The 27,986-nt window shown below is 49.1% G+C and overlaps 1 protein-coding gene across 25 annotated transcripts; it reads right to left on the reverse strand.

Annotated features, from left to right (window-relative positions):
* Positions 1 to 155: 155 nt before the first annotated feature.
* On the reverse strand, positions 156 to 27,984 carry HEXD (hexosaminidase D). 25 transcript variants are annotated; one of them, XM_070559583.1, is made up of 16 exons: positions 27,844 to 27,984; positions 27,370 to 27,485; positions 26,425 to 26,470; positions 25,500 to 25,558; positions 24,669 to 24,807; positions 19,870 to 19,979; positions 17,906 to 17,993; positions 7,021 to 7,185; positions 5,571 to 5,754; positions 4,708 to 4,779; positions 4,072 to 4,267; positions 3,075 to 3,157; positions 1,671 to 1,749; positions 1,500 to 1,601; positions 1,217 to 1,306; positions 156 to 588 (listed from the first exon to the last, which is right to left on the reverse strand). In XM_070559583.1, exons 5-16 carry the CDS (start codon positions 24,750 to 24,752, stop codon positions 381 to 383), a joined length of 1,461 nt encoding a protein of 486 aa, XP_070415684.1. In that variant the 5' UTR covers positions 24,753 to 24,807; positions 25,500 to 25,558; positions 26,425 to 26,470; positions 27,370 to 27,485; positions 27,844 to 27,984; the 3' UTR covers positions 156 to 380. The 25 variants fall into 25 exon arrangements, with proteins under 25 accessions (XP_070415684.1, XP_070415680.1, XP_070415686.1 ...); XM_070559579.1 differs by having other exon boundaries at positions 27,366 to 27,485; XM_070559585.1 differs by having other exon boundaries at positions 24,669 to 24,881; positions 27,366 to 27,485.
* Positions 27,985 to 27,986: the final 2 nt, after the last annotated feature.

Here is a 27,986-nt window from a genome sequence, read left to right on the forward strand (position 1 = left end):
AAGGGGGAAGGAGTTTGTGTGGCCGGCTCCCCTCCCCTGGTCTGGGTTGTTTCTGGGCTGCCAGGGCGAGGCGGGTCCTGGGACCACTGTGAGGGCCTGACTGCAGCACTGGGAGCCAGGGAGTACGAGTCTGTTTCAGATTCTCTCAACATGACTGCTAGCTCCTGCTCTTTTTATTTCAGAACTCAAGTCCCACATGCAGGTCATCACTCACTCCCAGGGGCCTTTTTCTCTGTGTTTCCACTTTTCTTTCCCCAGCGATAACTGTCTACCCTGGGTGCTGCCTGCTTGCTCGCTGTCCCGGGCTCAACAGGAGGCAAGCGTCAGGCCGGATGCAGCTGGACAAGGGTGCAAGGAGGCCCACGATCGGCCCCCTCCCCTCAGGGGTCTTGACTCGTGTACAGGCCAGGGCTGGCCAGTGAGGGTGGGGGGCCAGCCGCCTCGCTGAGGTCCTGCAGCAGACCCTGCAGCTGCTGCAAGCTGGGGTACACGTTCTCCTCCAGCCACTCTTCCACGGTGTCCGAGTAGAAGACACGCTGCAGGGCGGCCTCCAACTCCCCCACGAGGGCACTCCACCTGGCCAGGAGACTGAGGACCACACACGGCAGTGGGCCCACCGAGTGAGGACCCCTGGGTGACAGCCCAGGCCTACGCACTCTCCACTCATGTCCTCAACAACCCCAGGGGTCAGTGCAGTTCTGTACCTCAGTGAACCCATCCGTAAAATGGGGCTATTAGTGCCCACCTCACAGGGCTGGTGGGAATGACAGTGACTGTCACATGAATAACATCTGAAACTCGAATGTGCTTTATGACTGGCTGGCAGGGTTTTTCTTGTGCATGAACCTGCTGACGGTTGACAGCACCTTACACTCAGTGGGACAGGCTGCACTGGCCTCAGCTGGGAGCCGTGAGCCAGGAAAGCACCGGGGAGGGCTGGCTGGCGGGGACTCTGTTCCTGTGGTACCAGGAGGGCGAGGGGCACAATGAGCCCTGGATGCCATCGGGGCATTTGGCGACCTTCACTCTCGTGGGATCAGAGTGCCTTAGCTTTTCTCTGCTGGAGGGCACAGCTGATTCAGCAAAGTTTTCACCCAGGAACCCCTGGCTGCGATGCCTAGAAAGCTTGTCTTAGCGCAGAGCCGATCGACACGGAAAGCTGCCACCTGGTGGGAGGCCGGGCAACCTGGGTGGGCACTGTCTGGTGGGGGGCTACCTGAGGGCCTGGGGCTGGATGTGCTGGATCATGACCGGGTGGATGAGCTTCCGCCTGCGATGGAAGGGGCTGAACCAGCCGGTCACGTACCTGGGGGCAAATCCATGCACCTGGTCAGCCCGCTGCAGGTGGCCTCCAGTGGTTTTTAAATAATACCTTTGAATAAAAGTCTGGTAGAAGTTTTAAAAAGTCGTTTTCCCACTAGAAAGTCTCCATGCAGGATGGGCTGGCCCGTGCCCTGTCCGGTGCGGGGCACAGTGGCGGCTCGCCCCTGCCCACTCACCTGTCCCTCTCCAGCAGTGCGTCCACGGAGCTGCGCAGGTGGAGGCTGACTTGCGTGATGAGGGCGAGGATGTCGCTTCCGGGGAAGGAGCCGGCTCCTTCCCTGCACAGAGACGCTGAGCTGAGACGGGTCCAAGCGTGAGGGGAGAGGCAGGGCTGGGGTGTGGGGTACCTCATAAAATCAGTTATTTCCAGGCTGGAAATCCCTAGGAAGTTCTCCACTCTTGCTTTAACATCTTCAGCAAAGCCTCCTGAAACCAACCACAGACAGAGGCGGTTGGTGCAGCCTCTGGAGAATGGGGAGGAGGCCTGGTCGGACCTCCAGGCCCTCAGGCTGTGGGCTAAGTGACCGAGGGGGTCTGCCTGCCAGGGCCGGCCAGGCACGTGCCAAACCTAAAGAGACCTTGGGAATGGGTGAGCCCAGTGTTTCTCATTATGCATGTGAAAATGCGTTTGTGGTGTTAAAAACTAGGAAATGGAAATGAGATCAGCGTGGCCAGCAGCATCTCCACCCAGGAGATGACTGCTGAGATGCCATGTGGGGTGACCTCGGCCTTCCTGCAGGCAAGCCCAGACCGCGCTGCCTGGCCACTGCACAGCCGCCCAGGGATCATGCAGTGGTTTGCAATCGCAGTTTCTCACACAGTGGAACACTCTAGGGCAACTGAAGCCAACCAGGGAGGCGCGCAGGAACCAGAGTGAATAAACCTCCAGGTCAGGGCGGGTGAGAAGCACCCACCAAAGGAGGCTAGTCACAGGCTGGCAGGAAGCTGAGAACATGCAGGGGCCACATGTGGAGGCAGAAGGTGGAGGCGCGTGGAAGGGCTGCCAGCTCCCGGGGGAGGAGGAGCTGAAGTCCACACCACTAGTGTTAACACGTCTCGGTTATCTGCTGTGCCCTTCTCTAAATGGTTGAATACTGACACTCAGAAAGAGTAAAATGACAGGGTCTGCCGTCTCTCCTTCCTCTCTGGGCCTGCACAGTCCTCCTTAAGCAGCATGTGTTTCAGTGCCCCGCTTTCCTAATGCATTCAGACATCTTTCTGCGCCAACACCACGTACACCATCATCTTAAATTCCTACATAGTCTCAGAATTTAAATGTACACACTTTATTTACCCAAGCCCTTCCACTGACTCCTGACTTCTGTCCTAGTCGGTGCTCTAAGGAATGTCCCCACACCTCTGCCCCATGTCCCGCTGCTCCCGCGGGTGACCTAGAAGTGGGAGTGCTGGGGTAAGGTGTTCCCCTGGGCCCACACAACTTGCCAGCACTGGGTGTTTAGGACATTCATGCAGCAAAGGTGGAACCTCTTCTGTACCCCATCCATGATGAATTTCTTTCATGGGTTCACTATGTCTGGGGGGCTCTTCCCCCAACTTACTGGCTTCCCTTAGGTTTAGGTTTGAAGATGTGGGGTGGTTGGGCAGCTAAGCTGGGCTGGTGAGCTCGTCCTCCCCAACCCATGAGGAAGACCCTAGTCCAGCCCTGAGGAGGCGGCAACTGGGGGCATCGGGCACTCGGCCTCTGTGCCTCCTGCCCTCCTATCTTCCTGGGAGGAGCAGGGGGACCATACCATGTAGGAGTGACTGCAGACAGACGGCCAGGGACGGGATCCCCACGGGCAGCAGCTCGCACAGCACGGAAAAGTGGTCGTACCTAAGTCCACAGGAGAGGGGCACTCAGCTCCCGCCGCCCTGTGCCCTGCAGCAGATGCTTGCACACTGTTCACTGCACTACAGGACAGGCAACCAGAAGCTACTGCAGTGCCGCTGCTGCCTCTGGAAATGTCCATGGGCTTCCCAGTGGCTGGCAGACACACTTGGACCTTGCCCAGGAGACCCCGCCTGGGGCTTACTGCTCTGCGGTCACCAACCTGAAGTCCTTAATGAGTTCAGCTTTGTAAGTGAGGTTGGAGCATCTGCAGGACACAGGCCGGGCCTGGAGCTCACCTGCAGGGCCCTGCCTCCGGCTGCCTCCTGCTGGTTCAGGGCACTTGCCCTGCCCTTGGTACTGCGGCCACCTGGCCTCCGTCTCGGCCACCCCAATCACAGGACAGGACCTGTGGCCAGGACTTGGCCCAGGACCAGGGGTTCATTTGTAGCTCTACTTTTCAAATGGTGTGAAATCCTGAAAGAGCCAAAATCTGCCCCCATGGCGTATGTGAGACGCAAACAGGCATCTGTGGCCTAGAGGTGAGGCTGCAGACCTAGAGGTGAGGGTGCAGACACGTGTGTGGATCACATAGCGGTGTGGGGCCAGGAGGGCCAGCGTGCTCTGTGGACCTGAATACCCTGTGCGGCGTCCCCTCTGCAGAGTATGTTGGGAGGCCCCAGGGGTGCGAGGGGCCCAACTCCAAATGGCTTTTTTGTGCAGCCACCGCTGCTCCTTGGGGGCCCAGGCTCCTCCCACACTCTCCTCAGAGTGCCGGCCCCTTTCCCTCAGCCAACCTTGGGAAGGACTGAGGCTGAGACTGGACTGGTGAGGAGGGCAGTTTGTCTGGGCATGGGAGCTGCCTTGACCCTCCCTGGACAGGCCGGCCCCGAGAGCTTCCCTGGGCCCAGGGGCCTTACCTTTGCCAGCCTGTCAGGACGATGCCCTGCAGCATGTCTGCTGGGCCACTGCCGGCTACCTGCAGCCACTGCACGTGGTTTCTGAGGTGGTGCTCGATGGGGGTCAGGGCCTGGTTCACGCCCGTGGCCCCCTTGAAGGCACTGGCAGCCCACAGCTGGGAAAAACCACACTTCCGGTACTTTTCCATGAGGAGGGCTGAGTGAGAAAGTGAGGTGTGGCTGGCTTGGGTCCCCAAGGGGCTGCAGCCGCCAAGCCCTGAAACTCGGATATCCAGATACCATGCTTGTCCAGACGGAAAATCGGGAGGAGCCCATGACCACCGGGTTTAGTTCTGGACAGGCTTAAATCCCGGTGAGAGGAGAGAGGCCAGCTGGTTACAAGTGGCCCCTGGTTCACTTGTTCATTAGGAAAACACAGAGAACGGCCATCCCATGAGTGACCCAGGTGGCAGGACATGTGCTGAGGGCCCGCTCCCCCAGGGCCACAGCGGGAGGAGGCCTTCGGTGAAGCAGAGGTAATTCACAGAATTCTAAGCCAAGCGACTGAGGCCCCTGCATTCCCCTCAGCTGGGTAGTTGGGGCTACAGGGTCTTGGGGGCCAAGACAAGGGGTTTCCCCTGGAAACATGGTACTGACCCTTGCCATGGATGTCCAGGTCGGCTCCATAGTCCCAGAGCACAGGCTCCACCAGCTGTGGCACCCCCGACGCTGGGGTTAGAGAGAGGCCGTGAGCACCAAGACCCACCCAGAACACCCTCCAGCCCACACTTCTTGAGTTAAAGTGGAACACAACCTGTCTGTTTCAGGACACGTGGGTTTTAAAGTACAGACTCCACACCATGCCAGATTTTTGGCAGTAAATGTCACAGCCACAGAGCCAGCCAGCTTTAGAAATGACTGGACTCTGGAGTTCTGTCATGGGTGAGCCCCAGGCCGTCTGTCCCAGAGCTTCCTGCGAGGGTGGACATGCTCTGTGTGCTGCGATGGGGGCACTAGGCCCAGGTGCATCAGGAACACCAGTAAATGGATTTAATTCTAATTAATCTTAATTACAACCCAAGTGGCCACATGTGGTAGTGGCTGCCTTGAGGACACACAAGCCCTGCAGAAGCGTGAGCAGCTCCGCGGGTCTTGGCTCTGGGCCGGGGCTGTGAGTGGACCATAGGGATGTGAGACCACGGGGACTGGGGGTGCCGCTGCTTCCCTCCACCAGTGGCTCGTCCAGCAGCTAGTGCGAACCTCAGCCACGGCCCCCTTCAGGGGTGGCCAGTGAGGTCATGTGAGGCCAAGGCTGCCAGAAGCATTGGACACCCTCAGGGCCCATCAGGACCCTTTTGCCCCCCACTCTCCCCTTCCTCCTGATGTCCAGGGCCTTGTGGCTGCTCTCTGGTTCAGACGCGTCACTTCCGTACTCCTGCAAGATTCTAAAATGTCTTTCAGGGGAATGGCAGTTTTGTGTGAGAAAACTGAAAAAGTGGTTCTAATGGGGTTGTCTGGACCTGAGAGCTGGTCCTCGGGGATGTCCCGCAGCATGTCGTCCCACACCAGGGGCGTGGTGGCAGGGTGCCGGGCCTGCACGTGGCTGGCCACCGCCTTCACATGGGACAGACACAGTTTTGCTTTGGTGTTCTGCTCCTGCTGCAGCCACTGTCTCGAGGCCTCACCCTCTCCAAGGTAATAGACCTGGAGGGAAGACACAGGGCAGGTTTGCCTCCAGATCGCCCTCCTCACCCACAGACATACTTGGGAGAGACCAGAGTTCATGCCGTGGCCTGAGCGGAGGAGGCAGCAAAGGGCGACCCTGCCTTCTTCACTGGGACCTAAACTGCCGTTCGAGATCTCCTGTGAACGTTCACAGCAGCTCTATTCACAACAGCCAGGAGATGGAAGTCGGCCAGGTGTCCACCAGTAAGAGGATGGTAAAGAGTGTGCTCTCCTCATACACTGGAATATTACTCAGCCACAAACAGGAACGAACCACTGACACATGCCACAATGTGGATGAAGCTCGAAAACATCACGCTCAGTGAAATGAGCCACAAAAGGCCACATACTGCATGAGGCGGCCAATCCGTAAACACAAAGGAGATGAGTGGCTGCTGGGGGCTGGCGGAGGGGGCTGGGGAGTGGCTGCTAAGGGGTGTGGGGTTTCTGTTTGGGGGAGGAAACGTCCTGGAACTGGACAGAGGTAGTGGTTGCACGCTGTTGTGAATGTGCTTAGAAGTTACTGAATCATATGCTTTCAAACGGTTACAATGGTAAATTCTGTTCTATGTATTTACTACAAAAAAAAAGATTTCCTCTGAAGAAAAAGATCAAGCCCTGGGGATAAAACCTGCAAATCCCCATCCACCTCAGGTCCAGCTGTGCTCAGCCAGCTTGGAATCTTCCCCAGGCCTGTCTGTGTTTCTCAAGAAGGGGTGAAGCAGAAGGGCGAGGGGTGGAGGCCACGTCACCCGGCGTCCCGGGAACTGCCTTTCCAGCTAGTGCGCCATGGCTGCAAAGGCCCACCATACAAAACTGCATTTCTTCAGTTGGAAGAAGTAACCAGCCCAAACTCCTGCCCAGGGCCAGCCCTGAGGCCGTGAATTTGCCTAACTGGGGAGTGGCTCTGTTGCTGCTGTGGGTGTGGGCAGGACAGCCATTTTGGGCCCAGCCCATCGCTCAGCTGACCTGCAGGGTCCATGTGGGGACGGGAGAGTCTATGCCCCACCCGTGCCTTGCTTGGCTCTGCAGGCTTGCCCGTGTGAGGTCACCTGTCAGCTGGGATGAATGCCCTGACCAGGGAACATCTCCTCAGCCAGCCCCTCTTTACCCTTTGGGATGTGGACTATTTCTTCTATTTAAGAGAAGAACCCATGAGGCAGGAGAAGGTGACTGCTGCAGAACTGGGGAGAGCATGCCCCACTGGTGAGGCTTAAGGAGTGGAGAAGCAATGAAGGCACCCACCTCGTCACAGCCGATGTGGAGCCATCGGGCACCGGGGTGCAGCTCCATGATCTGGTCAATCATGGCTCCCACCAGTGCCAGGGACTCCGCCTCATGGGGGTTCAGTGTGTTGGGGAAAAGTGCCACTTCTCGGAGGTGAGTGAGAGCCTCGTGCTTCAGCACGAACTGTGGAGAGAAGACAGGAGGGGGCTCAATGACACTGGGGGACAGAAGCTCGCACCTGAGCTCTGCGGCAAGGAGCCACTCTGAAGGAGACCCACAGCTCCTGCCTGTGAGTCACCTGAGCCCTGACGGCTGGGGCCTGGGCTTTGTGGTTTAAACTTACCGTGTCTGCCCAGTCTTGGCAGAGGGGCTGGGCATGGCAGTGTGGGAGGGGTCAGGGCCAGCCACAGGGCTGTGCTGCAGGAGGAGCAGGGAACTGAGCCATCCAGCTGGCTCATCATGGCTCGTGGCCCTTCACTCCCTTTGATTCTAACTGGGCTGAGTGAGGAGACTGGAGAGACAGGATCAGTCACATTCAGAATGACAGGCTGGGCAGACTCCCCGCTGGAGTGGTGTGAAGAGGTTGGCAAATCCTCTCCCCAAAACAAGGATGAAATGGAACCATTAGTCAAAAGCAACCATTTCAGGGCTCTGGAAGCCAACCAAAGGGGAACAACAAATGGGGAAACATTTGTGGGAGAGTCAGCATGACTGCAGCTAAGAAGAGAGGTGCTTCGAGCAACGTGGTGGCGTGGGCTCACCCAGGACTCTCTCCCCTCCAAATTACAACTAAAAAGAGCAACTGCTTTCCAACCAAAAAAAAAATCATAATAACAGAAACCATCAGAGACCCACAGGAGCCAAACGACAGAAGGCGGAGGGGCTGGAGCTGCCCTCGGAGAAGCTAGAACCGGGTAGGAGAGAACTTGGCTCCCTCCCCTAGAGACTGGAATCGCTGCCACGGGTGCGGGAAGGGGCAGCGGAGGGGCTGCGCATTGGGGATCATCCAGGACTCCCACCGCCCATGCAGCGGAAACCCTCTAACGGGGAAAGCTTTCGCGTGGGGAAACCCCAGCAAGCCAGGGCCCTGGGAGACCAGAAAGTGAGACCTGATCCAATACAGGTCGGCTTGTGAGAGAAAGTGCCCCTCCTCTCCCAACCCAAGCTGTGCACCACCACCATTGGCTGAAGGCAGAGGGCTCAGAATGCAAGGCTCTCGACCCCCATCTAGTGGCGACAGGCTGTAACTGCAACCGAATAATACCATCATGCACAAAAACCGCTCCTCTACCATCCAGCAATTTATAAAAGCTCCAGTCCAAAAGGAAAACAGTAAAAATACAGAAGTATGTCCTGAGGGCTTGGAAATAGGTAAACTAAATGAAGAGGTGTTCAAAATAGCTATCCTCAAAATACTCAATGAGGTAAGGGGAAATATAGAGAAACAAGTCAACGAGTTCTGGAGTTACTTCACAAAAGAGATTGAAATTATAAAGAAGAATCAATCAGAAATACTACAGATGAAAAATACAATGGATCAGATAAGACAGAATATAGATTCCCTGAATGCCCGTGTAGCTACCATAGAGGAGAAAATTAGCATAATCGAAGATAGACAGGCTGAATGGCTCCAGACAGAGGAAGAAAGAGAACTAAGAATTTAAAAAACTGAAGAAAATCTCAGAGAAATAGCTGACTCAATGAGAAAATGCAACTTAAGAATCGTCAGAATTCCTGAGGGCGTAGAAAAGGAAAATGGAGCAGAAAGTGTGCTCAACGAAATAAGAGAAGAGAACTTCCCAAATCTAGGGATTGAGAGAGAAACGTGTGTGGAGGAAGCTTTCAGATCTCCTAGATTTGTCAATGTAAAAAGACCTACTGCAAGACACACAGTAGTAAAAATGGCAAAAATGAAGGACAAAGAAAGAATACTCAGGGCAGCATGGCAGAAGAAAGTAACCTACAAAGGAGCCCCTATCACACTTTCAGTGGATTTCTCTACAGAAACCTTACAAGCTAGGAGAGATGGGAGTGACATATTCAAAATTTTAAAGGATAAAAATCTTCAGCCAAGAATACTCTATCCAGCAAAAATATCCTTCAGATATGAGAGAGAAATTAAATCTTTTCCAGACAAACAAAAGCGAAGGGACTTCGTAGTCACAAGACCTCCACTACAAGAAATCCTCAAGAAGGCTCTCACACCTGACATAAGAAAAAAAGGGAGAAAGGGGTCACAAAACACAGAGTAGGGAGACAAACAGATAGAATCGGAATAGGATAGCAAATATTCAACTACAGCATTAGGATAAAGGGAAGGAAATCACCAAAGCAAAGACAATCATCACTCTAACCACAAACTCACAACACAAGTTGGAATAAGAGATGAAAATAATAATTTAGGAGGGGAGGAGGAAAGGGGCTGAAACAGTCTAGGCTAAGGAAGGAAGAGACCACTAGAAAATGGACTATGTTATACACGAGATTCTGAATACAAACTTCAGGGTAGCCACTAAACTAAAAAACAGAACAGAGACACAAAACATAAATAAGGAAAAACCTAAGAAACCCAGCATAAGGAATTGCAGAAGTCAACGGACAGGCTAAAACACACAGGACGAGAAACAAAGGAAACACAGGAAAACCGGAAAACGAGCAACAGAATGACAGCATTAAGCCCTCATGCATCAACACTCACCCTCAATGTAAACGGACTGAACTGCCCCATAAAAAGACACAGAGTGGCAAAATGGATTAAAGAGCAAGATCCAACAATTTGTTGTCTCCAGGAAACACACCTCAGCTCCAAGGACAAACACAGGCTCAGAGTGAAGGGGTGGAAGACAATACTCCCAGCTAATAGCAAACAAAAGAAAGCAGGTGTCGCAATACTTATATTAGACAAAACAGACTTCAAGATAAGGCAGGTAAAGAGAGACACAGAGTGCCAATATGTAATGATCAAAGGGACACTTCATCAGGAAGAAATAACGCTTATAAATATCTATGCACCCACCACAGGAGCACCAAAGTTCATAAAGCAACTATTAACAAAACCTGACAAGGACAGCATGAAACAGAACTACAGGCCAATATCACTGATGAACATAGATGCAAAAATTCTAAACAAAATTTTGGCAACCAGAATACAGCAATTCATCAAAAGGATCATACATCATGATCAGGTGGGATTCATACCAGGGACACAGGGATGGTTCAACATCTGCAAATCAATCAACGTGATACACCACATCAGCAAACTGAGGAATAAAAACCACAGGATCATCTCAATAGATGCAGAGAAGGCATTTGACAAGATCCAATAGCCATTTATGATAAAAACCCTGAACAAAATGGGCATAGAAGGAAACTACCTCAACATAATAAAGGCCATATACGACAAACCCATAGCCAACATCATACTCAATGGGCAAAAACTGAACCCCATCCCCCTGAAAACAGGAATGAGACAAGGATGCCCTCTATCACCACTCTTATTTAACATAGTACTGGAGGTCCTGGCCAGAGCAATCAGGCAAGAAAAAGGAATAACAGGAATCCAAATAGGGAGGGAAGAAGTGAAACTCTCGCTGTTTGCAGACGACATGATCTTATATATAGAAAACCCCAAAGAATCCATTGGAAAACTCTTAGAAGTAATCAACAACTACAGCAAAGTTGCAGGGTATAAAATCAATTTGCATAAATCAGCATTTCTATACTCCAGAAATGAACCAACAGAAAAAGAACTCAAGAATATAATACCATTCACAATCGCAACAAAAAGAATAAAATACCTCGGGGTAAATTTAACTAAGGAAGTGAAGGACGTATATAATGAAAATGACAAGGCCTTTCTGAGAGAATTGGATGACGACATAAGCAGATGGAAAGACATTCCATGTACATGGATTGGAAGAATAAACATAGTTAAAATGTCCGTTCTACCTAAAGCAATCTACAGATTCAACGCCATCCCAATCAGAATCCCAATGACATTCTTTACAGAATTAGAACAAAGAATCCTAAAATTCATATGGGGCAACAAAAGACCCCGAATTTCTAAAGCAATCCTGAGAAAAAAGAACAAAACAGGAGGCATCACAATCCCTGACTTCAAAACATACTACAAAGCTATAGTAATCAAAACAGCATGGTGCTGGTACAAAAACAGGTGCACAGATCAATGGAACAGAATTGAAAGCCCAGAAATAAAACCACACATCTATGGACAGCTTATCTTTGACAAAGGAGCTGAGGGCATACAATTCCTTTTTAAGGCTGAACGGTATTCCAAGTGCACAGACCATGTTTTGCTTATCCATTACCCATGATGGACCCTTGGGTTGACTAGAGCTGCTCTTTTGTTTAATGATTTCCTGTTCCTTTTATGGATGATATTCCTTCCTTTATCTCTTTGGAAAATCCTAACCATCCATATTGTCGGGTCTTTTTCAGATGACTCCATCATTTTCAGGGAGCCTGGGACCCTCTGAGCACTGCTCCCCACTCCTCGTTAACAGAAAAGGACCCCAAATCACGCTGATACCAAAACCTGACAAGGACACCACGAAAAAAGAGAACTACAGGCCAATATCACTGATGAACATAGATGCAAAAATTCTAAATAAAATTTTGGCAACCAGAATACAGCAATTCATCAAAAGGATCATACATCATGACCAGGTGGGATTCATACCAGGGACACAGGGATGGTTCAACATCCACAAATCAATCAACGTGATACACCACATCAACAAACTGAGGAATAAAAACCACATGATCATCTCAATAGATGCAGAGAAGGCATTTGACAAGATCCAACAGGCATTTATGATAAAAACTCTGAACAAAATGGGCATAGAAGGAAACTACCTCAACATAATAAAGGCCATATACGACAAACCCATAGCCAACATCATACTCAATGGGCAAAAACTGAACCCCATCCCCCTGAAAACAGGAATGAGACAAGGATACCCTCTATCACCACTCTTATTTAACATAGTACTGGAGGTCCTGGCCAGAGCAATCAGGCAAGAAAAAGGAATAAAAGGAATCCAAATAGGGAGGGAAGAAGTGAAACTCTCGCTGTTTGCAGACGACATGATCTTACATATAGAAAACCCCAAAGAATCCATTGGAAAACTTTTAGAAGTAATCAACAACTACAGCAAAGTTGCAGGATATAAAATCAATTTACATAAATCAGTAGCATTTCTATACTCTAATAATGAACTAACAAAAAAGGAACTCAAGGGGCTGGCCCCATGGCCGAGTGGTTAAGTTCATGTGCTCTGCTGCAGGCAGCGCAGGGTTTCGTTGGTTCGAATCTTGGGCGTGGACATGGCACCGCTCATCAAACCACACTGAGGCAGCGTCCCACATATCACAACTAGAAGGACCCACAACGAAGAATATACAACTATGTACTGGGGGGCTTGGAGAAAGAAAGCAAAAAAAAAGAACTCAAGAACACAATACCATTCACAATAGCAACTACAAGAATAAAATATCTTGGGGTGAATTTAACTAAGGAAGTGAAAGACCTATACAATGATAATTACAAGGCTTTTCTGAAAGAAATGGATGACGACATAAAGAGATGGAAAGACATTCCACGCACATGGATTGGAAGAATAAACACAGTTTAAATGTCCATACTACCTAAAGCAATCTACAGATTCAATGCCATCCCAATCAGAATCCCAATGACATTCTTTACAAAAATAGAACAAAGAATCCTAAAATTCATATGGGGCAACAAAAGACCCCGAATTGCTAAAGCAATCCTGAGAAAAAAGAACATAGCTGGAGGCAACACAATCCCTGACTTCAAAACATACTACAAAGCTACAGTAATCAAAACAGCATGGTACTGGTACAAAAACAGGTGCACAGATCAATGGAACAGAATTGAAAGCCCAGAAATAAAACCACACATCTATGGACAACTAATCTTCGACAAAGGAGTTGAGGGCCTACAACAGAGAAAAGAAAGTCTCTTCAACAAATGGTACTGGGAAAACTGGACAGCCACATGTAAAAGAATGAAAATTGACCATTCTTTTTCACCATTCACCAAAATAAACTCAAAATGGATCAAAGACCTAAAGCTGAGACCTGAAACCATAAGGCTTCTAGAAGAAAATGTAGGCAGTACACTCTTAGACATCAGTATTAAAAGGATCTTTTCGGACACCATGTCTTCTCAGACAAGGGAAACAATAGAAAGAATAAACAAATGGGACTTTATCAGACTAAAGAGCTTCTTCAAGGCAAAGGAAAACAGGATTGAAACAAAAAAACAACCCAATAACTGTGAAAAAATACTTGCAAGTAATACATCTCACAAAGGTTTAATATCCATAATATATAAAGAACTCACACAACTCAACAACAAAAAAAATCAAACAACTCGATCAAAAATTGGGCTGGAGACATGAACAGACATTTCTCCAAAGAAGATATACTGATGGCCAATAGGCACATGAAAAGATGCTCATCATCGCTGATCATCAGGGAAACGCAAATCAAAACTACACTAAGATATCACCTTACACCCATGAGAATGACAAAAATAACTAAAACAAATAATAACAAATGTTGGAGAGGTTGTGGAGAAAAAAGAACTCTCATACACTGCTGGTGGGAATGCAAACTGGTGCAGCCACTATGGAAAACAGTATGGAGATTCCTCAAAAGATTAAAAATAGAACTACCATACGATCCAGCCATTCCACTATTCCACTACTGGGTATCTATCCAGAGAGCTTGAAGTCAGCAATTCCAAAAGTCCCATGCACTCCAATGTTTATTGCAGCATTATTTACAATAGCCAAGACATGGAAGCAACCTAAGCTCCCATCAACAGATGATTGGATAAAGAAGATGTGGTACATATATACAATGGAATACTACTCAGCTGCAAAACAGAACAAAGTCATTCCATTTGCAACAACATGGATGGACCTTGAGGGAATTATGTTAAGTGAAATAAGCCAGATAGAGAAGGACAATCTCTGTATCACTCCACTTATATGAGGAATTTAAACCTGTGGACAAAAAGAACAGATCAGTGGCTACCAGGGGAAAGGGGGGGTGGGGGGTGGGCACAAAGGGTGAAGGGTTGCACCTACAACACGACTGACAGACAATAATATACAACTGAAATTTCACAAGATTGTAACCTATCATTAACTCAATAAAAAATTTTTTTTAAAAAAAGAAGAGAGGTGCTTCTTGCCTGGGTGCTCTCCTCCCCGCTCAGGGCTAGCTGTGGGTGAACCCGCCCCTGGGGGCCATTAGTAAGAGCAACAGCCTTGCCTGAACTCTGCGGTCCCCATGGGGTGAGCTGCCCCTAGAACAGAAATGTAACAGGTGACCCTGGAAATGAGAGTGCTTCAGAGGCGACACCTGCCCTCCTCACATCCCAGCCGACTGGGGGCGACATGCGGGGGACCTGAGAGCGCTGGGTGGAGAGCAGCCACAGACTGAGAACTGGCTGAACTCTGAGTGCCCCTGGCCCCGGCGGCACAAGGTGGAGCCTTACAGGCTCAAGGACAACCTCGCCTACACCCCGGCTGACCACCAGCAGATTAAATCCTGACCCTGACAATTAAATCCAGGCAACTTACAACCAGCTGCAGGGGAAAAGGTCAGCTTTGATACAACATATTATCTGAAATGTCCAGTTTTCAACCAAAAATTATGAGATGTGCAAATAAACTGGAAAGTGGAGCCCAGACTCAGGGAACAAACGAGTCAATAGAAACTGATGCTGAGTGGGCCCAGGCGTTGGATTTATCAGAAAAATTATTGCAAAGGAACTATTATGAATATGTCCCCAGAATTCAAGGAAGCTCTATAATAATGGAAATGACAATTCCATTTCATGGGCTCAGCAGCCAATTTGAAGGTATGCTGCTTTTTTTGGTGAGGAACATTGGCCCTGAGCTAACATCTGTTGTCAACCTTCCTCTTTTTTTTTTCTCCCCAAACCCCTAGTACATAGTTCTATGTCCTAGTTGTAACATCATTCTAGTTCTTCTGTGTGGGGTGCCGCCATAGCATGGCTTGATAAGTGGCGTGTAGGTCTGTGCCCAGGATCCGAACTGGCAAACCCTGGGCTGCTGAAGTGGAGTGCACAAACTTAACCACTCAGCCACAGGGCTGGCCCCCAGCAGCCAATTTGAAATGTCAGAAGAAAGAGTTAGTGATCAGGACAGTAGATCAACAGAAATAATTCAATCTGAATGACAGAGAGAAAAGGTGGAAGGATATGAACAGAGCCTGAGAGACCCGGGGGCAACACCCAGTGAACCAACATATGTGCAAAGGGAGTCCCAGAAGAAAGGAGACAGAGAAAGGGACCGAGAACACACTTGAAGAAATGGCCCAAACCTTCACAGGAGTGAAGGAAACAAAAACCTACAGATCCAAGGAGCTCCGCAGACCCAAGCAGGAGAAATGCAAAGAAACCCAGGCCTAGACACATCGTTACCAAACCACTAAAAGGCAGACGCAAACGAAAATCTTGAAAGTATCAAGGAAAAAAATAACACATTTGGGAGAACAACACAATTAATGGCTGACATACGATGTTCATGGATTGGAAAACTCAACATAGTAAAGAGGTAATTATCCCCCCAAGTTGATTTACAGATTTAACACAGCTCCAGTCAAAATCCCAGCAAGGGCTCTTGTAGATACACAGACAAACTGATTCTAAAATATACATGGAGAGGCAAAGGAACTAGAGGAGCCAAAACAGGTCTGAAAAAGAACAGAGGTGGACGAATCTCACTACCTGGTTTTAAGACTCGGAATAAAGCTATAGTAATCAGGAAAATGTGGTATCAACAGAAGGACAAACGCACAGACAACCGGACAGAACAGAGTCTAGAAGGAGACCCTCACAAACACAGTCAAGTGATCTCTGACAAAGGTGCAAAGGCAAGTCCAGATCCCAAGTTTCAAAGAAAGGACTGTCTTTCCCACACGTGGCGCTGGCACCGCTGGTCGTCTCAAGTGGCTACATGCCATGTGCAAAAACAACGAACCTCAACCTAAACCCCACACAAAAATTAACTCAAAATGGATCCCAAGTCTAAATGGACAATGCGCAAGTGGCAAACTTTAGAAGAAAACAAGAAAGGTCTTCGTGACCTGGTGACTGGCAAAGTTCCTTAAAAAATGACACCAAAAGCATGGTTCATCACAGAGAAAACTTCTCAAAATTAAAGGCTTTTGCTCTTTGAAATACACTAAGAGAATGAAAAGACAAAGTACAGGCTGGGAGGAAATATTTGCAAACCACATATCTAACAAGAGACTTGTATCCAGAATATACAGAGAACTTTAAAAACTCAACAGTTCAGAAAGTGAAATGGGCAAAAATTTGAAGTTATTTCACCAAAAGGGATGTACTGATGGCAAATGAACGCATGTAAAGGGGTTCCTACAGAAGGAACCACCCCAAGGACACCTCAGTTTTGGACTTCTGGCCTCTAGAACTGTGAGAATAAATTTCTGTCGTTTTAAGCCACCTTTCGTGGCCCTTTACGATGGCAGACCCAGGAAACAAATCCACCCCAAGAGCAGAGTGAGGCACTTAAGGAGGCGGAGTGTGGTCTGAGCAGGCTGTGCTGGGAGATCAGCCTGCCTGTGGTGGGGAGAAGGAGTGGAGGGGACAGGGTGACGCTGGGAGACCTGTCAGGAGGGTTTTCTATAGGTCAGGCAGCAGTGTAGACAAGGAGGGTGACAGCAGGATGGAAGCAGTGCTGACTCAAGACACAGAGGAGCAACGGCAGCCAGCCGGGCCTGATGATGGACTGGCAATGCAGTGGGCATGGGGTGCTGGGGACAGTGCAGCCCCTCCCTGAAGCTGGAAGGGGCCTCTCAATGCAGCTGGAGATGGGGGTCTGGCAGTCACTGAGGACAGGAAGGGGAAGCAGGGGCGGAATTGGCTTTGTCCAGAGAAAGAGTGTGAAATGGGAAAAAAGTGGCCTCGAGAGGAGCCATGAGGACTGCTAAGTCCAGTGGCAGCTACGGGACCGCACACAGTGAACAGAGGGCTCGGGCGTGGCCAGATGGAGAGCGTGTTGGCAATGCCAAAAGCCAGTGAGAGTCAAGAGAGGACTGAAACTGTTAGTGGAATTAGTGACTCAGAGGACACCGCTGGCCTGGGGAGGTGCTTTGTCGGGTGTGTGGTCCCCGGTGATGGAAAGTGACAAGCCCAGAGAGCACAGCAGGGAGAGTCAACCAGGCAAGCGGGGGACTGATTATGGGAGGGAGTCCCAGAAGGCACCCAGAACACGAGCACAAAGCACGAGAAGGCACGCGTGCCCCAAGTGAAGGCAACTCCTTTATGCCGACAGTGAATGAAGACTCGGGGGAGGACCGTCCTAGAGCTAACGGGTGCATTCGATAGAGGGAAGGATGGAACCTGACAGCCTGAGATCAGCGCTGTCTCTCACTGCTTCCTGCTGTTTGATGCGGACATGAGAATATTTTTGAAGATCACACAGGAGCTTGGGGAAATATTTCCAATATTAAGTGAGAAAAGGACACAGAGAAAACATACAGCATGTTTTCTTTTCTTAATGTTGCATTTTACCTCACACAATAATATTTCGATGAATACAAGTTAAAAAGGAAAACAGCCAGCCTGCAGGGCTCCGTGGGAGTCACCCCCCCCCACTTCCGGCTCTTTTCCTCCCTTCCTTGGACAGAGGGCACTTTGACCTAGAGCTCTGTGCTCTCAGGCTTTCACAGGACAGGGGCTTCTGGGAGCAAGAGCCTCTCCGCGCGGCCCTGAGCTGCTCCCTGCCTGTGGCTGGCCACTGCCTGTGCACCTGAGCCCCACCCCGGGCATCAGGTGACTTCTGTTCCTCTGACTTACCTCCATGTGTCCAAATGTCTGTACCAAGGGAATGACCTCTAGGTTGTTCAGCGTGGCCAGGTGCAGGATCTCTTTGATTTCAAAGGGGCTAGAGACAAAGATCAGCCAGGGAGGTTCAGGCCAGCTCTCGTTCACACTCCAGCTCCCACTCACGTGCCCTCTCTCCCCCATCCTTCCTCATCAGGTTCCTGGAGGACTCTCCCGGGGAAACTACTAACTGAAAAGCTCTTAAGGTTTCAGAGAAGGCTCCTGCTCTAGAACTTGGGAAATAATGCCCTTTATGTCCTCAAGTAACAACTCACTTTTTACGCACTATTCTAACCCAAACTTTACAAGAGGCTGAAGTCACTTTACAAGAAACTGGGCCACACAAGGAATCATGTTCCAGAGCAGGGGTCGGCAGATGGGCTGGAGGGCAAATCTGCCCACCTGTTTTTCTACAGCCCGCAACCTAAGAATGGTTTCTACATTTTAAAATAAAATAGTTGAGAAAAGTCAAAAGAAGAATATTTTGTGACATGTGAAAATTATATGAAATTCATATTTCAGTGCAAACAGAGTTTTATTGGCACACCCCCCCACTCACTTATTTACATCTGATAATCTGTGGCTGCTTTTGCCCCACAGACAGTTATAAGAGAGACCAGACAGGCCACACAGTCTAAAATATCTACTGTCTGGCCCTTTATAGAAAAAGCTGGTGATCCCTTTAATAGAAGAAAGAAGAGTTTCAAGATTCCGGTGGAGTGAATTCACCCCAGTGGAATGAATTCACCCCCGTGGGAGTTAGCATCCCCATGTGTGAACGGATAAAACCCTCTTAGGTAGCTGCTGTAAGCATGCCTGAGGGAAGAAATGCCCGAGGTCCCTCCAGGCCAGCACTCTGCTACCCACGCCATCAGGGTGACATCCTGGGAAGGGCTGACGTCCCACTCCATCATGAGTTGTCAGTTACGAATTTATCTCAATTTCTGTATGTGTTTGAACCATCTCTTAACTTAATCAGTTCTATAAGTATTGATTATATAAAGGTCTGTCTTTACCCTAAATATACCTTTTTCAAGCTTCACAGGAACCCCAGCACCTTTTTCACTTAAAAAAACAAATGAACAAAACATGTTCGTTGTAGGAAAGAAAACAAAGCAGTATGAAGAAGACAAAAGCCATGGGCAATCTCCCCATGGTAGGGGCACTCTGGTTCATACCTTTCCCGCCTACCCGTCCAGGCACATGGGGCATGCACATTTTGGGGAGTTCTGACACAAAGAGCCAAACCGCCCTCCAGAAGGGCTGCACAGCTTTGCATTCCACCAGCGGGAGGTCTGCTCTTTCTCACCCTCGTGAACACAGAGCACTATAATTTTTTAAAAAACTTCACCAATTTGGTAGCTAAAATGGCATTTCACTGTTGTTTTGATTTGTTTTATCATCATACGCTTCTTGGTATTTTTATTTCCTTTTTGGGATCTGCTATTTAATGTCCTTTGCCTGTTTTTCTTTTGGATTGTTTATTACTGATTTCATGGACACTGTAACCTTGAAGGCAAGTGGGGTGTGCCCATGAGCACAACATCTGATTTCATTGATTCTGACCCTCTCCCCTTTAGTCTTCACTTTCCCGATGAGATCCCGCCTGTGGCCGTAAAGAGCAGCCCTCCTTCCCCGCGTTGACACCTGTCACAGTGCTCCCTAGGCGCTTCACCTGCAGATGAGGACACTGGCCGACGGACACACAGGTCCCAGCTTTTCCTGGGGGGTCACAGCTGAGGCTTACTCTCTCTCAAACATTTCCAAATTCTCCTCAGTGAATGTGTTTTATTTTTGTAATTAAAGACAGGCATTTAAAAAGACTGAAAAGGATTGTCCCACTGTTGTTAAAGCCTCGCTGCCCGCCTTGCATCTCCAGGCCACCGCCCATGCCCACTCTGCATTTGCTGCACACAGTGTCGCCGTGCTGGAGGTACCTGTATGCGTGCTTGGCCCTCAGCAGCCTCAGGTGGCCCTCGTAGGGAAACATGTCTTCATACTCAATGAGGAGGCCGTTTGCACCCAGGGCATGGAACAGAGGAAAAATCTGGGGGGAAAACAGGGATGTCAGGAGGAAGTGACTATTTGAACAAAAAGTGACATATTTGCAGCATGTGGACCTTTTTTTAGCTTATGGACATGGATTGTAGGTGATATTTGTATTTTTTCTGGAAACTTTTAACTGGAATGTGTACTTTTGACACAGAGGGGTGGGGGGACTGCATGCTGTAAACTGGAGCTCTCTCTAAACAGCACTGATGGTGGCTTAGCTGGGGAGGGCGGGCTGGGCGCTGAGACAGACAGCCCTGCTCCAGACTCAGGAGCAGCTCCTTGTCCGGCTGCGACGCAGCACAGGGGAACCTTCTAGAGCACAGGGAACTGGGGGGCACAGGGGAACCGACAGAGCTCTGAAGGGCTGGTGGTGAGTGCCTGGAAGGCGGCATCGATGAAGGAGGTGGAAGAGGGAACAGAGGAGCGGCAGCTCTGGGGGCTGCTCGTGGGCTTCTCCCCCAGTTCTCCCCGTGTCTACTAGACACAGCGCTGAGATTCCTTCTAGTCCAGCGTCAAAACCAGGGTGAAGCAGAGCACATTGTGGGCGTGACTCCCTGCAGATGCGTAAAACTGCAACCCATCTCCACGAAGGGCTGCTGCAGGCTCACATGATTGAACCATCTCGTCGACGTTGCTGCCAGCGTTCTTTCCCCAAGGATACGGGAACATTCTGAAGCATGCTGGACGGAAGGAGGAAATCTGCCTGGGATTGAAAATTAGCTGAGGATAATGCATAAAATGGGTAATCACTGACTGACTGCACATTACTGAAGGAGGCAGACTGACTGTGGAAAGGAGCTGGCTAACCCGGTCAGACACGTGGGTAAACAAAACACACCGTTACGGTGTTTTCCTCTTTCCCTTGCATTTTTGCATCTGGTTTCCTTTTCAGCCTCGACCATCTGACCACCTGTGGGCCTACTGGGCCATTCTGTCCTCAGGGTTGGTAACAATCGTCTGTACACAAACGCAGGGGTATCATTTGATGAGCTCCTGTGCATTTCTCACCAAGATTTGACGACAGCCAACATTTTGCCAATTTTATTTCACCTAATTTCCACCTTTCTTTTTTTTTTTTTTTTTTTTTTGAGAAAGCTTAGCCCTGAGCTAACTGCTGCCAATCCTCCTCTTTTTGCTGAGGAAGTCTAGCCCTGAGCTAACATCCATGCCCAGCTTCCTCTACTTTACATATGGGACGCCTACCACAGCATGGCTTTTGCCAAGTGGTGCCATGTTCGAACTCGGGATCCGAACCAGCGCACCCCGGGCCGCCGAGAAGTGGAACGTGCGAACTTAACCACTGCGCCATCAGACCAGACCCCACTTTTCTTTTTTGACTGGAGTATTTTAAACCAAATCCCAGATGACATATCTTTTCACCTATATATCTCTGATTAAGACATTTTAAAAAGCATAACCACAATACCATTATCCCATCTAACCAAGTAATTCCTTAATCTCATCCATGTTCAAATTTTCCTGTTTCTAAAATCTTTTCACACATGGCGTGTTTGAACCCAATCCAGACAGGGTCCATACAATACACTTTTTTGAATGGATCTGTGAAGGTTCTTTCGATTTGCAACAGTCCTCTCTGCTTTTTTTTTTATTTGAAATTTACTTGTTGAAGAAACAAGGTCATTCGTTTTGTATGGTTTTCTAAATTTTGGAATTGATGGATGGTAATCTCAGGATGTCCCTCAGTGTGTGTGCCTAATTCCCATTCTTGTGCATGCTAGTGGTTAGATGTGAAAGTGCAATTTGGTTCAGGTTTCATTCTTGTGGTAAGAATGTTTCACAGGTGGTTCTAGAAGGCATAAATTGGCTGTCCCACCAGAGTGATTTGGGGCTGATCACTGGGTTCAGGGGGCATCAGCGAGATCCACCCCTTGAACTTCTGCCTAAAGATTTTAACAACCACTGATAGTTATTAGTTAGCTGGCATTAAACAGCAAGGTGGTGACTTTCCAATTATGCCAACCCTTCTGTGAATATTGGCCGGAATTCTTCTTTAAGGAAGAGTTTCCTCTCAGCAGTTATTGGGTTACTCCAGTCCTAATGCTGCAGCTGCAGGCTGTTCTTCAATAAACTCACTCAGTTCTTGGATGTTTATAATAGTTGGTCTGTGGCTTTTATACTTGAAGGTCAACTTGGCTGGATACAAAATCCTTGATTCATATTATATTTTCTTGAGTATCTTAAATATATTTCTCCTTTATCTTCTGTCATAAAATGTTGCTGTCAAAATATCTGATGACAATCTGATTTTCTTTCCTTACACATGATTTGGGCACACTTTTTCCTGTGTGCCCAAAAGATTTTTTTTTCATTTTCATTTTCTTTAGAGTCTGACACATTTACTACAAGATACCTTGGTGTATATCATTCTAGGTAAGTTCTCCAGGTACACGGCATGACTTTTCAACATGCAGAGTCGAGTAGTCTTTAATTTCAGGACAGTGTCTTTGAATTGTAGTTTCTTAGCATCCGTTCTGCAGCATTACTTTGGGTCTCTTCTTTGGGAACTGTTGAACATTGAAAACATGGACACAATATTGGGCATCTTCCATCAAGAGGTGGTGTCTATTCCAAGCCTTGAACCTGGGCTGACCTTTCACTTGCTTTATCAAGAGTAACTCTGGGCCCCCAGCAGCCCTGAGACTGCCACGCTGAAAAGAGAGCTGGCTCAGCTTCTGAGATGACAAGAGCCCACCTGGAGGAGAGGAGGCCAGGCAGAGGAGAACCAAGGTGCCAGCGGACACTCAGCACAAATGCTAGACATGGGGATAAGGCCATCTTGGACCACCAGGCCTTTCTAGTTGTCATGGGACTGCAACCACCCGAGGAAGCCCAAGTCAGACCAGCAGAAGCAGCCAGAGAGCCCACGGAAACAGGAGGAATAATGAATGGTTGTCTTAAGCCTCTAGGTTTGGTGTGGTCTGTCCATTATCTGCAGCAACAGATAACGGACACAGGAACGCCAGTGACATCTCAGTTGGATCTTTGCCCATCTTCTCTATCAATTTGTCACAGTGCTTTTTCTTTCTTCACTTTTTTTTTTCCTTTTCTGTCATTTATTTCCCAATACTGTTTTCCACGGTGTCTGTTTACTTTGGTTCTTCTGATTTAGTCTCCATTTCTGACTTTTTTCTTTTTCTTTGTCATTCATTCCTGGGGCAATCTTTTCACAGCCTCCTTTTGTCTGGTTATCATGTTTCTGGGCTTTTCCACATCTGTTTCATGCTCTTCTTTCACAGCGTCTACCATTTTCTTAGTATCTTTGACCTCATTTTGAAGTATTATGGTAATACGGAAATATCAGCTCATCTGCTCTGTGGTCACATGTTCCTGGTACACCCTCCTTGTCAGAATGCTACTCAGATCATCATCCTCTTTTTTCTTACAATGCCTCTGTATGGTATTTAAGCACCATCCTTTTCTGTTGCTCAAATGAGATCTGTTTTCTTGCATTTTTAAGAACAGGTTCTGGTGTTTGGGATGGAGATGGGCCAGCCCAGGCTCCCTGCTCCATTGTCACGACAGGATTAGCAGCTGTGGACTCTGTGCAGCTACTTCGTCTCTGCCTCCTCTGGATCCCTTCCCCCTGTAGCTGAACCTTCTCCCTCCTTCACCCTCGGTATTCCTGCCCAGCTCAAGGTGGATTCTTTTCCCAGCAGTGAGTCCTTAGTGTGGGGCTCTGTCCTTCTGGAGGTATTTCTGAGAACCTCGGGCTTCCCCAGCACTGTCTTTTGAAGCTTTTTGCACACCTCCGCAACTTGGAGCCACTGACACCTTCCCAGCATCTCGCTGACAGGAGACCTTGACCTGAGGGGCCATCGTCGTCAGAATAGTCGGAATTCCTTTCTCTTTCCCCCACCACCTACTGCTAGCTGCTGACCCCAGCGGGTGCTGTGCTGTCTGCTCTGGCCCCACCCACTCGCACTTAGGAATTCACAGGGACACCCTGATACCTGCTTTTGTTGAAGAGCACTGCCATGACAAATTACCACAAACTGGGGGGCTTAAAACACTAAGGCCTTATTTTCTCAGAGTTCTAGAGGCCAGCAGTTCAAAATCAAGGTGCCGGCAGGGCCGTACTTTCTCTGAAGCCTGTAGGGGAGAAGCCCTCCCGGCCTCTCCCAGCTTCTGGTGGCTGCCGGTGATCCTTGATGCTCCTTGGCCCATGGATGCATCATTTCCAGTCTCTGCGTCTGTCCTCACCTGGTGTCCGCCCTGTGAGTCTTCACATCCTTCTCCCTCTGGGCATGTCTCCGGGTCTCAATCTCCCCCTCCTTATAAAGGCGCCACTCATGGGCACAGGGCCTGCACTACTCCAGCAGGACCTCCTCTTACGTCACTGACATCTACAAAGACCCGGATCAGGCCCCATTCGCAGGTCTGAGGGACTAGGATTTGAACATCTCTCTGGGGACACAGTTCAGCCCACGGCGAAGAGGTTGTGGCCTTCTGCCCCTTCTCTTTTCCCTTTGGCTATCCTGGTTGTTCTGTCTGTTTTGTGAGGAGATTTGGGGGAAATTCAGAATCTGTGTTGCTGCCACCATCGTGCCCCAACCCAGAACCCGAGGCTGTGCTCTAAGCACACATCTCTACAGAACATCGTTCACAAAGTCAAAGGCCAACCCCGAGGCAGAGGGGAGTCTCGAGAGGCAACGGGAGCTCTTACCTCCGAGAGGTACGAGACCTTTGGCGGAGCTCCTTTAAGGTCCAAATGAACTAATCGCCTCTTAAACGGTGAGGAACCGGACATTTCACTGTTTTTTGTGAAGGTGTATAACAAAAATCTCTTGTCTGGGCACTTCTTCCTGGTGGAGAAACGCAGAGTTACAAACGAGCGACGGCTCCTTCTGGCCTTGCCCTTCCACTTTCTGTCTCGGTTCTGAAATTAAGCGGGAGGAAACTCATTTCACCAACATGAAAACGGATCAAGATGCCTTGCTCCACGTTCAAATAGAGGGACCTCTGCCATTTAGCTGTGATTTGCCCCTAAAACAGAACAGCATTGGTTTTCTTATAAGATGGTTGTGATCTGTAATAACAAGAATGACTGCTAAATAATTCCATTTTAAAGATCCTCTGAAACTATACATACTGCGCCCATGAAACAGTCAGCAGATATTGCTAAGCACTTTTCAGCTCCCACGATATGGTGTTTCTGTTGAAAATTTATCCTCAATTTTATTTTACTTTGGATAGCATTAAAAATAATTTACATTTCTAGAGCTCAAGTCAGCTTGGTTGTGTGGAGGAAGACACTGCAAAAAACTGCTCAGGTGACAAGAAACTGTCTAGGATTTAAAATAAGCCATTGATAATCTGAAAAGCAAATGAGCCACAAGCATGCCAGGCTGACTAGTTCATATTAGACTAAAGGAAGTGTCTGGATGATGAGGAGGCAGCTGGGAGATTGTGAAATCTTATTTTTTTTCTCTTAGAAAAGCATAACGGACTACATGGGAAAAGGAAAGAGAACCGTGTCTGCGGGTCATGTACTCACCTCCCTAATGCAGACTGCACATTCCGGGCAAGGAGTAATAACCCTTGACCTTAAGGAATCTAGAACACAGCATGGGAGATAAAACAGATGCACACAGAAACCAATCAGTTTGATTTTTTTTCTTCGGTGAGGAAGATTAGCCCTGAGTTAACATCTGCCACCAAACCTCCTCTTTTTGCTGAGGAAGATTGGTCCTGAGCTAACATCTGTGCCAATCTGCCTCTATTTTATACATGGGATGCCTGCCACAGAATGGCTTGATAAGCGGTGTGTAGGTCCAAGCCCGGGATCTGAACCTGTGATCCCGAGGCTGCTGAAGCAAATCACACGAACTTAACCACTGTGCCACTAGGTCAGCCCCCAATCAGTTTGATTTTTTTAAAAAATAGATTATATTCAAGACAATCTCAATGACAAAATTCTTAAAGCAATTAAGTACAGTACCAGCTGAGAGGTGGATGAGTTTTATGAAAACGCATTCTGAATAACTGCAATACTCTTGGGGCTGGCCCCCTGGCCAAGTGGTTAAGTTCGCACGCTCCGCTGCAGGCGGCCCACTGTTTCATTGGTTCGAATCCTGGGCGGGGACATGGCACTGCTCATCAAACCACACTGAGGCAGCATCCCACGTGCCACAACTAGAAGGGACCCACAACGAAGAAAATACAACTATGTACTGGGGGGCTTTGGGGAGAAAAAGGAAAAAAATAAAATCTTTTAAAAAAACACAAAAAACTGCAATACTTTTAAAGCTGAACTGTTTTAAAATCCTACAAACCAAATCTATTTTCCAGGGAAGAGATTTAAAAGAAAAATTTCAAGCCAAGAGATCTGCATTGGCCACGTGTGCAGCTCCTTCTATTCTGAGAGAAATCCTCCTGTCATTCCTGTGACACTGGGGTGACAATGAACATAGCCATCTTACCTGCAACAGACACAGAGTTGTTTCCCAACACAAGATTCTGCCAAATCTGCAGGAGAAGGAGGAGAGAAGTCGGCATTCCATCTCGTTATGAGTGTGTAATTGCTTTGATTCCCTCCTGCATGACGTCTTACAAGTGAGATTATTTCAAAGACTTGGGTTGGTGCTAGCCCCGTGGCGCAGCAGTTAAGTTTGCATGTTCCGCTTTGGTGGCCCAGGGTTTACCGGTTCCGATCCCGGGTGCGGACATGGCACTGCTTGGCAAAAAGCCATGCTGTGGTAGGCATCCCCCATATAAAAGTAGAGGAACATGGGCATGGATGTTAGCTCAGGGCCAGTCTTCCTCAGGAAAAAGAGGAGGATTGGCAGCAGTTGGCTCAGGGCTAATCTTCCTCAAAAAAAAAAAAAGGACGGGTCAACTGCCGCTATTATTATTATTATTTTTTTTGGTGAGGAAGGATGGCCCTGAGCTAACATCCATGCCAATCTTCCTCCATTTGTAAGTGGGATGCTGCCACAGCATGTCTTGATGAGCACTGTGTAGGTCCACGTCCAGAATCCAAACCGGGAACCCCGGGCTATGGAAGTAGAGCATGGGAACGTAACCACTAAGCCACTGGGCCAGCCCCGTCACTATTCTTGATCAGACTAACAGTAGATGTCCAGTTGTCCCTGATTCCTCGGGGTTTTTAGGTGGGTTACCAAGAGCCCCTCAGTGGTGTCTGATCTGCACTTATTTTCCCAATGTCAGGTCCCACGATATGATGTTTCTGTTGGACAGATCTCTTTTTTATGGTCCAATGAATCTAAGAGAGTTTTCTTTTCCCTGAGTATCAGTAAATTCTGCACCTTCTTCGGACACAATACTCATGAATGAACTTCACTGCTAACTCCGCTATTCAGAATCTTAGGTATCCTGACAGGGTTAAGACCTTACTTCATACCTACTGGAAGGAAGGTTCTGCAGGGATACTGGAAGCTGTAAAGACGCAGCAGGGCCTCCAGAAGGTACACGTGTACTGAGCGCCAATGGGTACCAGCGCCTGCAGGTGTGGCACGGACCCCTGGAAACAGGGTCATGAACACCCTTCAGAGAGGGTCTTGGAGGCCCTGGAAGGGAGATTTGGAGACCCCGGGAGGAGGACGGAGACCCCGGGAGGAGGATGTGGAGACCCCGGGAAGAGGACGTGGAGACCCCGGGAGGAGGATTCGGAGACCCCAGGAGGAGGATTCGGAGACCCCGGGAGGAGGACGGGAGACCGGGGGAGGAGGATGTGGAGACCCCGGGAGGAGGATGTGGAGACCCCAGGAGGAGGATGTGGAGACGCCAGGAGGACGAGAGACCCCGGGAGGGTGACGAGGAGACCTGAGGAGGAGGATTTGGAGACCCCAGTAGCGCGCGCACAGCGGGCGAGGACGCACTTCGGCCGGACGGCTCCGCGGCGCGGCGGGCTCCAAGGAGGGTGCGAGGAGTCCGGCCCTGCGGGGTGCGTTGCGGTCCGCGCCCAGGTCCGCCCCGCCCTGCCTGCTCGGCGCTCGGCCTCCGATTGCTCGGGCCTCGGCGC

Source organism: Equus przewalskii, chromosome 10 (genome assembly GCF_037783145.1).
Source record: "Equus przewalskii isolate Varuska chromosome 10, EquPr2, whole genome shotgun sequence".
NCBI classification, from domain to species: Eukaryota; Metazoa; Chordata; class Mammalia; order Perissodactyla; family Equidae; genus Equus; species Equus przewalskii.